General features: G+C 37.2%; 1 protein-coding gene across 1 annotated transcript; it reads right to left on the minus strand.

Annotated features, from left to right (window-relative positions):
* Nucleotides 1–9,881: 9,881 nt before the first annotated feature.
* On the minus strand, nucleotides 9,882–13,389 carry LOC127633507 (charged multivesicular body protein 6). Its single transcript, XM_052112666.1, has 8 exons — nucleotides 13,188–13,389; nucleotides 12,341–12,450; nucleotides 12,162–12,249; nucleotides 11,891–11,977; nucleotides 11,526–11,591; nucleotides 11,019–11,099; nucleotides 10,709–10,778; nucleotides 9,882–10,172 (listed from the first exon to the last, which is right to left on the minus strand). Exons 1-8 carry the CDS (start codon nucleotides 13,248–13,250, stop codon nucleotides 10,117–10,119), a joined length of 621 nt encoding a protein of 206 aa, XP_051968626.1. The 5' UTR covers nucleotides 13,251–13,389; the 3' UTR covers nucleotides 9,882–10,116.
* Nucleotides 13,390–14,296: the final 907 nt, after the last annotated feature.

Consider the following 14,296-nt stretch of genomic DNA (forward strand, 5'->3'; position numbering starts at 1 on the left):
GCGCGTTTATCCCCGTCACTGGAACTGCGCTTGATGTTCAAACGGACTCCGCCTCTACTCTGCAAGAAAGAGTCCTGACGCGACGAGAGACGGGCAGTGAGCTCGCGCTAAACTGCGCGCGTTAGGGGCTGTTCACACCAAACACGTTATTGCGTCCGCCCGCGCTGGCTGTTTTTCTAGGTAAACATGCGCTAGATGGACTTCTTTAACCATTGCGCTGCGTTCAGCATCTTTTGACGCCGTGTCATGACAAGTGGGAAATGTAGCCTATAAACAGCGTGTCTCGACACCTGCTTTCTTTTGCATGCGTTTATTCGAGTCTCGCATTTTAGACGCGTTCGGTCTGAACGGCCCCTAAAACAGTTCGCTATATTGCGTTGGACAAGAATCGTGTAAAATTATGAAACCCATTCATGGGCTACTGATTTTTTTCAATGCACAATCACTCTCTCGTGCTTTCGTGTAGGCTATATATGTTTAGGGTTTACGAAACTAATTTCAGCGTTTAAAATGAAACATTAAGAAACGATAAAAGGCATTAACAGGATAAAATACTTCTAAAAAAATGCCTCAATTAAATCTGAACCAAGACTATGTTAAAACGATTTCATTAAGTGTTGCATCCTCGAATTTAGCCTACTGTGATTTTACGGGGGAATCTGGAACCTGGTGCATTAGATAGACTGACTATGTAATATATTTTGCGTTAAAAAAAAATATAAAAAAATAAATAAAATGGGGATTCCATTTCCAAGTAAGACATTAGAGGATATCTTTTTGATGTTTTGAAAAACACTTGCTTTATTTTTATCCTCCCTGAAATAATGGTCACGACTACTTCGTAGTATTCAGACACTCAAACACGGACTGAAGGAAGATCGGATCAGATCGGATGGGTACTGGATTGCGCATTTCACGCGTGGGCTTGTGCGTGTGAAGTAGGCAGGGAATCCTTTATGTCCCTCATTTCTGAGCAGCTTCTACCCACACCACCAACACACAGCGTTTCACTGCTGCTCTCCCCCTCTGCACCAAAGCAGAACAGAGAACTAATACGTAACCACATAGCCTATACAACGGTTCTGATGGAGGGAGTTCAAACTTGCAAGGTTCAGAATTGAAGTTTACATGTTGCTTACTCAATCAACGGTTTTCCTTATTAAACTCTGGACGGCGCCATGATTATTCTAATAATCGCTGGACGGTTTTCTGGTTCTGGTTTCCATTAGAAGCAACCAAGCGTTTCAAACAGAAAAACCACCATAGCTTGTGCAATTGTTGGCTGTCATAACAACTCAAAGTAATTAATAATGTAAAAGCAACCTCAGTTCATAGCTTCACGACATCCACCCAATTCTTAAAGGCCGTGCCAGTTGCATAAATCTGATTTAGACTAGTCTTACAAGATAGTTGTCTAAAATGTTGGTCTTGACTTTTTCAGCCATTTGCGCAAATATTTAGATCGGTCTAATTTGAGACCAAAATGTAAGTCTGCAGAACCCAAGGCTTACTTTTGTTTATGGAAAATAAGAGAGCTACAGTAGGCCTATAGGGCATTAAAGGAAAGTTTACCCAAAAAAGAAAATCCAGTCATTGTTTACTCACCCCTGTGTTGTTGTAACCCATATTGACATTATTTTTCTCTCAACACAAAAGAAGTTGTGAAAAAATGCAAGTGCTCCGTGATCTCATACAATGGCAAGGTTAACAAATGATTCCACAACACGTATTATTGTTCATATGTTCACATATGCAAGGTGTTTTTTTTTTTTTTTTTTCAATTTTTCTCCCAATTTGGCATGCCCAATTCCCAACGTCCTTTTAAGTCCTCGTGGTCCCATAGTGATTTGTCTTAATGCGGGTGGCCGAGGACGAATCCCAGCTTCCTCCGCATCTGAGACCGTCAACCCATGCATCTTATCATGTGGCTTGTTGAGCACGTTGCCATGGAGACATAGCGTGTGTGGAGGCTTCACGCCATCCACCGTGGCATCCACGCCCAACTCTGTTATGAATTGTGGAATACTACCTTGTTCAGGAAAAAGATGTATACTTATGCAGCACTGACGTGCACAGAACAGGGGCTACAGGGACGCAAGCCCCTGCCCCTTTCATTCAAGAATCCAAAGGTGCTCTTCGCAAATGTAAAGGTGCCCTTTTAAGCAGAGGTTCCTCTAAAAGAACGGGGATTTCAGCGGAGATGTCATTAATACAGCACCCTCCCCACCCCACTCAACAAATATTGCCACACATTCTTCGTACTCCATGTCCTTTCTCTCCTGCTAAGGTCTGTGCATCACAAACAGTAGTGTTTTTCATTTATGTAACACAACCTTGGTTGAGTATGTGGTAAGTTTAATTCAGCAAGTGTCTTTCGGTTATTTCTGAAATAAAAAATTATATATATTAATAATAAATATATATATATATACAAATAATAATTAAAAAATATATATTTTTGAATTTTTCTTTTTACAGCGCACTGTGATTTTTTTTACATCATTAAAAAAAAAAATTACATCCAGAAAAAGTATAGTAATTCTGAAATGTTTATTAAATCACAACCTGTTCTCACTTCCAGTACTGCCACTTGAGCAAGAGTCCATCAATCTACAGATGTCAAAAGCAACATCTAGTGTAGCGTCTGTTTCTGATGCATATGGTAATGCAAGCCCAGGGCAGTCTGAAAGAGAGGTATCACCGTCAAACTTCGGATAGTATTACTTGTGTAATAGGGTTACCCTAACCTAACCCTAACCAGCAATGAGTATTTATTATACTTATAAATATATTAGTGTGGTTACATTATACAATCATATTGATTATTTTAGATCCCCTAACCCAACCCATTCCTAAACCCAACCAATTGTCAACTATATAATATACATTTTGTAACAATATTTGATTTACATTACATTATATTTTAAGCACTCATTTTTTTTTTTTTATACCAAATGTTTCTCATTGAAAGCAATGCACTTGCCGGACATGTTGGACTGCCTTTGGTGTCTACTTGTTGACGTGCGGAGCTCTTGTACTACTGCCAATAATTGATGCCTTGGGAGTTAGAATGTGTTAAAAAATTATAACCTTTAAAAATAAAATAATAACATGAGATGAAGACACCAGTCACATTAGTAACCTTATAAAGCTGTTTAAATCTACAAGTGAGGGTACATGGATCACATGACCAGCTGAAAACTACTTGCTTAATCTCAGTAATCATTCTGTTATTGGACACTTTCACTCATGAATCAAATGAATCATGGCTGACTGTGAATAGAGAGTAACATGAGTAACTAAATACATTTGTGTTTGAATTATACTGCATCCACACCACTTGGTGTCACTGTTAGTCCAAGACGACATACATACAAAATGACTGAGTGCACTTGATATTAAAGTAAAATATTATAACTTTCAGCAATCTGGTTTTTAGAGTCAAATAAAGATGGTCAAGCATACTTTACACAGTATACATACTACATAGAGTAGGATGCTAGTATTTTATTCCAAACATAATCAGATCCAATATTGTTCTGTGCAGGATTCTGATCTTTTGCACAAGTTTCCTCATAGAGAGCTAGTCTGTGTCTGAAACAGATGACCTTGCTTCAAAGTTAAGCTGAAAGCATAAAATTGCTGCTTCTGGAGGCTGGAGGCTGTATTCAGATGCAAGTAGGCAACAAGGCAAGTCCGAATCTAGTATATGCGTCACATCCCGTTTACTAGGATACCTTTATCTGGTTGGTTTTTAAGGCAACATACACTCACCAGCCACTTTAATCTACTTATTCATGCAATTATCTAATCAGCCAATCATCTGGCAGCAGTGTAATGTATAAAATCATGCATATGTGGGTCAGGAGCTTCAGTTAAAGTTCACATAAACCATTAGAATGAGGGAAAATGTGACACTGTTGTGTGTGAAAATCCCAGGAGCTCAGCAATTACAGAAATACTCAAAACCAGCCCGCCTGGCGCCAACAATCATGCCACTGTCTAAACACGGCATGTAAAAGAATGGGTAAAGGCAGTAATTAGTATATAATATTACAGTTTTTCAATTTCTTTCAACTTATGACTCAATTTCTAGCAAGAAATAAAGACTGTAGATTCTAAATATTTGCTTGGTTATGTCTTGAGCTCACTAGAAATAGTTTTGGATCATTAGACATGACATACTGCCTTGTAAGGCCATCCTAAACCAGCATCCTTACAAGGAAACTTCATATCTAATTTACTGTCAGTTTGAGGGCAGGAAACATCAAGACAGCTGCCTAAGTTTAAGCTTTACAGACAGTGGTTTTGTATGATGTTATCTCTTAAGTCTTTTTCAAGATGGCACCACAGATGGTTGCTTCGGTGTGGAGCTGAGCTCTTTTTGTTACTTTTGTTTGTTTTTTTGGTCACTCTTTCCAAATCAGTTTTACCAGGGATGAACTGCTGAATATTTGGCAGAGCATACCTGATAAGCCAGGTGCTCCACCATCATTCTGGTCCCCAAAAATAAAACCAAATCACAGAACTTAATGACTATAGGCCTGTCGTTCTCACATCGGTGATCATCAAGTCATTTGAGAGACTGGTTTTAGCCTACCTGAAGGACATCGATGGACCCCTGATGGACCCCCTTCAGTTTTCTTACCGAGCAAACAGGTTTGTTTATGATGCTGTCAATATAGGACTACGTTATATCCTGCAACACCTTGAAAGACCTGGGACTTATGCAAGGATCCAATTTGTGGACTTCAGTTCAGCCTTCATTACCATCATGCCTGATCTTCTCTCAACCAAACTGACCCAGCTCTCCATGCCCACCCCAATCTGTCGATGGATCACCAGCTTTCTGACAAACAGGCAGCAGCTAGTGAGACTGGTGAAACACACATCTGGGACCCTCACTATTACCACTGGTGCTCCTAAGGGATGCATTCTTTCTCCACTGCTCTTCTGCCTGTACATGTATGACTGCACTGCAAAGGACCCCACTGTCAAGCTCCTGAAGTTTGCAGATGACACCACAGTCATCGGCCTCATCCGCAATGGTGATGAGTCTGCATACAGATGGGTGGTTGAACAGCTGGCTGTCTGGTGCGGTCAGAACAACCTGAGCTGAACACGCTCAAAACATTGGAGATGAGGACATCCAAGAACAGATTTTACCCACTGGTCATTTTCTACATGGAAAATTAAACCACCTCAGGACTCCCCCATAATAATAATAATTATTATATTGCATATCTCGTGTACATCTGTAAATTCACATATTTCATTCAATAACTGTAATATCCCTACCTGACACATATATTACCACTTGCACATGTACATATGCGATTCTGTTATATGTCCTATTATTTGTATTTCTATTTATACTCTAACCTTGTTTTATATTCTATGTCTCACTGTAATTTTCTGTGTGCACTTGTTTCTCCAATTACCAAAGAAATTCCTTGTGTACATGAGAATAATTGACAATAAAGCTTATTCTTATTCTGATGGAACCTAGCTTTAGATCAGCTTCCAATGCACCTTGGTGTGTTCCTACCTATTGTACCTTAGCTGTAGTGCAAGCCTATGCATCCTTGAGACCCAAATGCTGCAGAATTTAATTCTGACTCTGCTCTTACACACCTGTCAGTAATTTTCAAGTATATTTACATTTATGCATTCGGCAGACACTTTTATCCAAAGCAACTTACAGTGCACATATTACAGGGACAATCCCCCCGGAGCAACCTGGAGTTAAGTGCCTTGCTCAAGGACACAATGGTGGTGGCTGTGGGGATCGAACCAGCGATCTTCTGATTAACATTTATGTGCTTTAGACCACTACGCCACTCAGTGGTGCATGTATATACTGAAGACCTTGATTGGCTTCTTCAGTTGTGTTTGATTAGGGTTGGGACTTGACTTCAGGAGTGGCTGAGTGGATTTTAATAACTCTACTATACTGCCTCAGACAAAGTCTCCAGAGTTTAGAGCAAACTTTAACACACCTGTCTGTAATTTTCGAATGAACACTCAAGACCTTGATTAGCTACATCATCAGATGTGTTTTATTGGTAAACTCAGATCTCCAGGCACAGGATAGAGCATCCCTCTAGTCTAGTGTTTCTCTGTTTAAAAGGTCAAGTGAGAGAGTAAAGTGCATTTAATGGTGCATGCTCTTTGATTGCAAATGTCAAGAAATCCATTCTGATACAATAGGCAATTTGCTTGCTTTCTTTTTCTTTTTTAGGCTATTCAGCTGTACATAACTCACAGACACACTGAAAACCCATAAAGGTTCCTGGGAAATGCATATAACATTAGAGAGACTTCCGTCTAGATGCCACTTTGATAGATTTCACATCAAAGAAACACGTCAAAGATTTTCAGTACAAAGAAGCATGATAAGTTTCAAGTCAAGATCCGATGAACGCTGTAGGAGGAGTTAGAAAGAATATGCTTTCAATAAAATTCAAAATGGTGGGCAGGCAATAGGGCAGACCATGAAACATATGGCATCACTGTCATCACCATAACCCAAGAAACCAGACAAGACCAGTCTCATGAACATAAGCTAAATTATTTGATAATAGGCCAAATAATTCATGATTTTAGGCCACACTGAAAGCAATAAAAGCAATTTTTCATATTTTTTTTACCAGTAGGGGGCAGTGTTCCAAAACTGCTCAGGTACCACGAGGGCATGATGGCTATCATATGCAACAAGTGTAATTTTGGGACCTGTTTGGCATGCTTGCAATCAAATTCACTGTTGATTGGCAAATGTCCATCATGTTCCTCAAGATACGCAACTGTTCTTAAGTTCTACAATGATGGAAAGTCTGACAAAGACACTGCATGCACATTATAAAGTAAATCGGACCAACGGTTCGGTAATTAGAGCCGAACCGTTGCGCCACCAAGTGGCCAAGCCCTGCAACTTTTTCTGTGTGTTCTCAGATTGAGACTTGATATAAGTGTGCCAAGTTTGGTGAAAATATCTCATTCTGTTTAAGAGTTATATCTATTTACGTAAAGGCGGAGACGACTTATAAAATCGTTGGCCTGTTTTTGGCATTTATAATCTAAATTTTGCCATGTTCCTTCTAACCTGCTTGCTTCTTCTAACTGTGGTTTCATTCCACTCAGTAAAATGGCCTTGAAGCAATTCGCAGAAGTATTTTAGGAACTTTTCAAAGTGGCAACAGATCATAAGGCAAATTATTGCAACTATGGTATCATTGCGACAAAACCTCAGGAACATAGCGCGACCAGTCTCATCAAAATACGCCAACGCCATCAAACGTCATAAGCTCACATAATTATATAATTTCATTTTTCCACCACTAGTGGCGCCTGACCTAAACTTCTCAGGCACCTTCAGGACATGGTGTTGATGACACATGTACAATTTTGTAACGATACGTCAACGTGTTCATAAAATACAGCGTTTTACGACTAAATTAAATGGCAGATGCCAAAAATGGCCGACATGGGACAATTGGGTATCGTTCGACTCATGTCGCACTGAATCTAAAGAGACCAAGTTCATGATTTTTGGTCAAAGCGTTCAAGGGTTTTAAGCCAAAATATCAATTTTTCTATCTTTTGACCAGTAGGAGGCACTATGCCAAAACGCAGCATGTCACCTCAGGGCATGATGGCCATGACAAGTTCCAACTTTCGTCCAAATCCAACAAAGCATTGCAGAGATACAGCCTCAAGTCCAATTTTGTATGTTCTTTGTTGAAGCACCATTTGAAAATTGTTTGGTCTAAGCACTGTCTACTGAGAATCTGTGCAAAGTTAGGAGAAAATCGACTGAACAGCCTAGGAGTTTGAAAAATTTGGTTTTTCTGAAAATTCAAAATGGCGGAAAATCTAGTCAGGAGGAAATCGAAACCGTTGTATGCTTTCTCGGCATGAGCTCAGGAATAAGGTACAAATTTATTTTGTCTCTAGGACTTATGGTTCAATAGTTATTAGCATAAACATGAGTGAAACTTTGACCTGTTGGTGGCGTTTGAACTAGACACTCCAAATTTGCTGTGTTTAGAGTCAGACTGCCATCATCTGTATTTTTCCCACGAACGGTTCTATGGACTGCCATGGCAGAATAATAATAATAATAAAAGAACACTAACAAACACAATAGGGGTATTCACCCTTTCATTGCTTGACCCCTAATAAATAGCAACGAAGCACCTCTTTAAGCAGCTGTATCTGATTAACAGGAAGGTGTATTTGGCTCTTCCCTACCGAATAAAAAAATTGCTTGTATGGTTCCCGATCAGCTGGCAAAAGCCTGAAACCCCTCGTAAACCGGCAGACCAGCAAACAAGCTTAGGCTCTTTTAGCAGGGTTCTAAATGATACAATGGAAAACTCACTTTAAATCTGAAAGCCAAATCGTAATGTAACTAAGTTTATATAAGTAACAAAGAAGCTCTTACATATTGGTGCATTTTGTGTTCACCAAGCTCAGTTGCTGTCTTTACTACGTTTTCTTAACACCTATCTTAATCATTGATCAATGTCTTTTGTCTGATAATGTAACATTACGAAACTGATTCACACACTAAGCCCTGATGGGGCTATTTAGACTCGTGGAGCATCCGCCTACTCCCATAGTGCTTTGTGTCAGGTGAGATAAGAACAAATAGCTGGCACGACACTGTCATCTAGTGGCCGCTGTGTACACTTGTTTTCTCCTTTAAGCACAACAGGATTATTATAATTTTTTTTAATAAAATGTATTGTTGCAGAATAACAAAATAAAAAGAGGAAGACAGATCAAACGCCAATAACCTTACTAAAGAACAGTAATAATCTAACATAGAGAAAACAATAGATGAAACCTATGAAAACATTAGTTAAAATAAGCAAAAGCAGTGTCAGTTGTGAACAAAAAAAAAAAAGAGAAAAGGACTAATCATGGTTTCAGTATTTTGCTTGCATACATCATATCCTCTGTTTGTATGATTCAGAAATACAAACCATACTTTGTGCAGCATACTCTGATCATTCTGAGCAGAAAGTGATAATTTTCTTCTCAAACCCCTCTTAATTGTAGAAAACATTTTGAAGAAAGTTATGTAAAAAGAGGTCTTACGAGCTTATAGCTAGGTCTCCAACAATGGCAAATGTTTTGTCCTGCCCTATATGTATCAACTTGACATTGATGTTGTTTTACACCTGAATTTTCCCTTAAAAATAAGGATATTTATTTATCCTTCTTTAAATCAGTTTCACTTGACACAGCGGTTGTTTTAAAGTCATCTTACAAGCAAATTGAGAAATCTGTAATGTTAACTGGCTTATTCTAATAATGGAAATGCTTTGGCTGCTTTCGGTTTTCTGCTCTAGATTAATAATGTACGGTTACCACTTTACTCATAGCCTGTGTATATAATGCATTATACATGTTTTTTTAAATGCATTATAATATGTAATAAAATCATCATAGTATGTTCTCATAAACAGTTTAACCATTTATAACACACTATGATACATACCTATTCATGGTTATCATGCATTAAAATACATGAACACCCAAATTATTATTCTGCTCTTTAAAGATATATCCATGAAAAGGTTAAGTATATAATGCACTAATACTTAGGATATGACTATTTATGAAAAGATAAGACAAATTAGCTAGTGTATTATATGTGATATGCATAATGAAAACATATATTATATACAAACTTCATAGAAAGTGCTGCCATAACCAAAATATGGAGCTGAATCCTGTATTTTAGACACTAAAGGTTGGAAATAAGTTGTGACATAGATTGTAATAGTAAAAGTGATGCATGCAATAGAAAGTTAGGCTGTTTCATGATAATCCTTTGATATATAACTGAAAGAGTAGACAAAACTGCAGGGCAATTACAAAGACCAGGCACCTTTAAGAATCATCTTCACACTATACTAAATGGCATACAGTATACTGTGTGTATATATGTATATACAATAAAAAAATGCTATGGATGTTGGGTCTTCAACATTTAAGAATGTGAGGACTGTCAATCCCTCCCCAGAGTCTTCATTTGGAGTGAGGCCTTTGGGTCTCCAGTAGAACAGACATGGAGGGGTGACAAATGGCAGGTGGACATATCTGAATTTACACTGCCAGCATCTCTCGCTCTGACTTCTTCTTCATCCTCTCCTTCTCCCGTACTGGAACATTAAAAAAACTTCATTCTCAACCAATTCTCAAGAGAGCATGGTGTTAGCAGCCATACTGGATCATTTGTATACAATTCGCACACTTCTACTATACACTGTAAGTATGTACTTTGCTGGTGAAGGGAAATTTTGTGTTAAGATCTAGCTAAATTCGACATTTATTTATTATTTATTAATACCTTATTACATGACATTTAGGTTTATATATTTCAAATATGCCACAGGAGCTTTGGTCTTGCATTTGGTATTTTTTAATATTTGAAAACCATCACAAACTTCTCATGTTTCTCAAGGGATGTGTGAAATATTAGCCAAAAAGCATGCATGGATGCATATTTTGAAAATGCACCACAAATAGTTTTTTTATCTGGTCACCATTGGCATACTATTTTCATCAAGTACAGCATTCTGCACAGTTTATATATATATATATATATATATATAAAATGCTGTATATTGCAATAATTGTAATATGGAAGTGTGCTATTGCTAACATGGCATACATATGAGTGTGTGTGAGCACACACCTGGTTCTTGCTCTGGAACCTCTGGTAGTTCTTCTCCAGGCACCTCAGGAAGTTCAAGGTCAGCATCTCCCTGAGCACATGAAAAAAACAAAACAAAAAAAAAAGATGAAAACAGACCTGTTCTAACACAGCATCATTATGATAAGGTGCCTTTTAAACTGTTCTGAGATCAGTTTCCTTCCGAGGTCCATTCTTACAAAAACGCTGTTGGTTTAGCCATTAATGGAACAGGCAGCAAGGCAGCTGCTTTAGCTTTCAGATGCTGCCAGTGCATAATATCACTGTCATTCTTCCTGTCTAACACACACACCTGGGTAATGGCCTCCAGCTCTGCAAGCACATCATCCTCATCCTCCTGGGTCAGAGATCCTGCCAGCATCTCATCAATTTGCTGCACAAGCCAGACAAGCAAGAATGTGAAGAAAAAAAAACACATGCCTCCAGTCAGTGGTGATTCCAAAGCAATACAAGACTGTAATCACCATTAAAGGTGAAGTGTATACTTTGAAATGGATAAATAATGACTGTTTTCAAAGAGGTTAAGTCTGCTCTAAACTTCTGCCATTGGTTGCACCAATGTTGCTGTGTGAAGCTGATCGGGATACCCAATCACAGTACCATAATGATTGATAGCACTACAGAGTGACAGTATTTAAACATTTGAATCCACCTAAATGGCTTACTTATAGTTGCTGCAGAATTTAAACATAGATAGAATTATACACTTTAGCTTTAAAACATACAAAGCCAACTAAGATCCCTGTAAGTGAATTAAAAGGGCTTTGTATCCTTTGCTGATAATTAAAGTAAAATTTACCTTCTGATACTCAATGGAATCATGCGTTTCATCCATGATCCTTTCCACATCATCTATGGACAGCATCTGGTTAGGGTAGAGAAGAAAAGAGATATAAACAGTGACATAAAATAAGAAAGAAACACAACCTTTATATCTTATAACAGTTCATTATTTTTACACTGCATGGATATGAGCTAAATCAGATCCATATTGCGAACTATTGATAAGGCTGTACAGTTCAATTCACCACTAGTTTGTACCAAGCATGTGTTCATGACTGAGAATAACAGCTACAGCATGTTTAGAGATTAAAGAACATAGGAATATGAATGTATACACCACAAATAAGCCAATAATCTACACTCATAAGTAGATTTACGTACCTCATGCATTTTCTTCAGGCAGTCATTACCAACCTTCAGTCCTTCAATGACCTTCATCTCTATTTGGGCAAATTCAATATCTTGTACCTGTAAACAAAAGCATTAGCATGAAGAATGGCAATTGCATCCTGTATTTGAACACAAAAAGGAAAAAAATTAACTGTGCAAACAAATGCAAAGTTTCAAACAACTCTCTGATTAGATCGAGGGCACATCAGATATTCAGACATGTCAAATAAAAAAAACTCAAAGTTAGAGCTGTTTGATTTACCATCCGCTCAAGGTTGCTTATCTGATTTTCGGTTTTGTCCAGCAGTTTATCCTGGTAGCGTTTCTTTTTGAGGAGTAGGAGTGCTTTCCTGAACGGACACAAAACATCATATTATAAAGTGTTATCCTTGACCCTCCTAGTTCCACGGGTAACACAATGAGTAATATGATCACACTCACTCTTTCTTTCCATCTTTCAACAACTGTTTGGCCAGTTGTCGCTCTTTATCCATCTGAAATGTGATCTTCTTCTGATACTGCTTCAGTTTATCTCTCTGCTGCTTAAGTTGCTGCTCACACAGAAAAATAATGCAGATAAATTAAATGAAAGAGAAGAAAAAAAACAGAGGCAAAATGAGCATTAATGCTCCAGTAGCTGCCCTGTTCCTTGAGCTGGTCATACATTTGGTTATCAGAGCAATCAAGCTTGAAATCTGGATTGTGCCTAGAGACTTCAATGGCAAGATGTACAAATGTCCTCAACTAAAATTGATTGGATCGCTTCAAAAGACATGGATTAAACAACTGGAATCATATGGATTAATATTATACTGCATTTATGTACTTTTTGGAACTTCAAATTTTGGTCACCATTTACTTGCATTGTATGGACCTACAGAGCTGAGATGTTCTTTTAAAAAATCGTTGTTTGTGTTCTGCAGAAGAAAGAATGTAATATACACCTTTTTGAACAATTCCTTTAAAGCCACCATTACCAGACCCATACGTTAAGTAAAGTGAAGTGAACAAGCTACACCCTTTATGGCCCTTATACTTGATGTGATATTCTTTTAACCCCAAGCAATACGAATAACACCACCCTCTCACCCACACAAATTTCCATTTAAAGACAGTAGACACCACTGTTAAAACAATCCAATCCACCTGACAAGACACTTGTTTATCCAGAACATTTTAAATGGGAGATTTGTATATATAGTATAGAGGTCTTTAAACAGAAAAGGATGATAAAACTGTAAACTTCTCCTATCAACATGATTAGCCAGTTAGCATCTGTCTAACCCACCAGAACAGCCTTGTCTTGCTCGGTCACCCGAGTTGCTTTCTTTTTCCCGAAAAGATTTCCCATTTCGATGCCGCATAACCGCCACTATCTGTCTAGACTGGGGTGTTGTACCTAAGATTTAGAAAAAGGTAATTCAACAGGCCTGTCTGGCCATAACAGAAACACAGTGAAGACTAATCTTCAGAAAACAGCAGCCCCTGCCTACCGGAAGTTTTGTACTTACAAAATAAAAGCCATTTATGCTCCAGAAATGTAATAATAATTATAATAATACTATCGATTTTATATTATATAATAGTGTAAATTATATATTATTATATAGCATAAATATGATATCAAGTATTCCATCGCTGATTCTTGAGATAAGGGACAAAACATGTTTTTATTTTTTAATAATAAATTAATTTGAAATATATTTATTTGTAGACAAAACTTTCAGCCAATGAACCACGCGAGGGAACAGGTTTTTATTAAAATTATTTTTTTTCCAAAAATTTACATTTATTCACTTTATAACTTAATCTTACTGTAATTTCTTTCAGCTCCGTCAGTCACACTTAAAGCATGCTATTTTAATTTGATCCACAAGAGTGTAAAGTTTTTAATTATCTAATAAGGGTGTTCAGAAAAGGCGTTAAGTGATAAAAAAAAAACATTCCAGATAATTTTTTTTCTATTTTCACTCTATTCTGAAATTTGCAGTTGACAATTGAGAGTTGACAAAATTTTATATATTATTATATAAATAAACTGACCATGTCATTGTCTGATTTATTCAGGATTATTAAAAAATCTGATGGAGTTGATGCAAAGTGAGGACACAACTTTGATAGGCAGTTTTTTAATGGAAAACAATTATTATAATTTTACTTTATGTATTGTTTGATATCTTGCAGATCCCTAACTTTCATTTGATATTCATATTTATGATTTTGTTTAATTTGTTTTAATTTGTTTTGCAGTTTAACATTGTGAGCTCTTGTTTAAAACAGGTTAATTTACAGTAAATGTGCTCCCAATTTTAGAGCATGCATTTTTAAATATTCTTATGAAATTATTTTAAAACATAAGTAATAAATAAATATACACATTTCCTTTAGATTTAACTT

Source organism: Xyrauchen texanus, chromosome 40 (genome assembly GCF_025860055.1).
Source record: "Xyrauchen texanus isolate HMW12.3.18 chromosome 40, RBS_HiC_50CHRs, whole genome shotgun sequence".
Taxonomy (NCBI): Eukaryota; Metazoa; Chordata; class Actinopteri; order Cypriniformes; family Catostomidae; genus Xyrauchen; species Xyrauchen texanus.

Coding starts and splice junctions, on each gene's coding strand:
- LOC127633507 (XM_052112666.1), bottom strand. CDS start 13,250: ATGGGAAATCTTTTCGGGAAAAAGAAAGCAACTCGGGTGACCGAGCAA. Junction 11,592..11,890: donor GCCTGAAGAAAATGCATGAG/GTACGTAAATCT, acceptor TACCCTAACCAG/ATGCTGTCCATAGATGATGT. Junction 11,100..11,525: donor ATTCCATTGAGTATCAGAAG/GTAAATTTTACT, acceptor TGGCTTGTGCAG/CAAATTGATGAGATGCTGGC.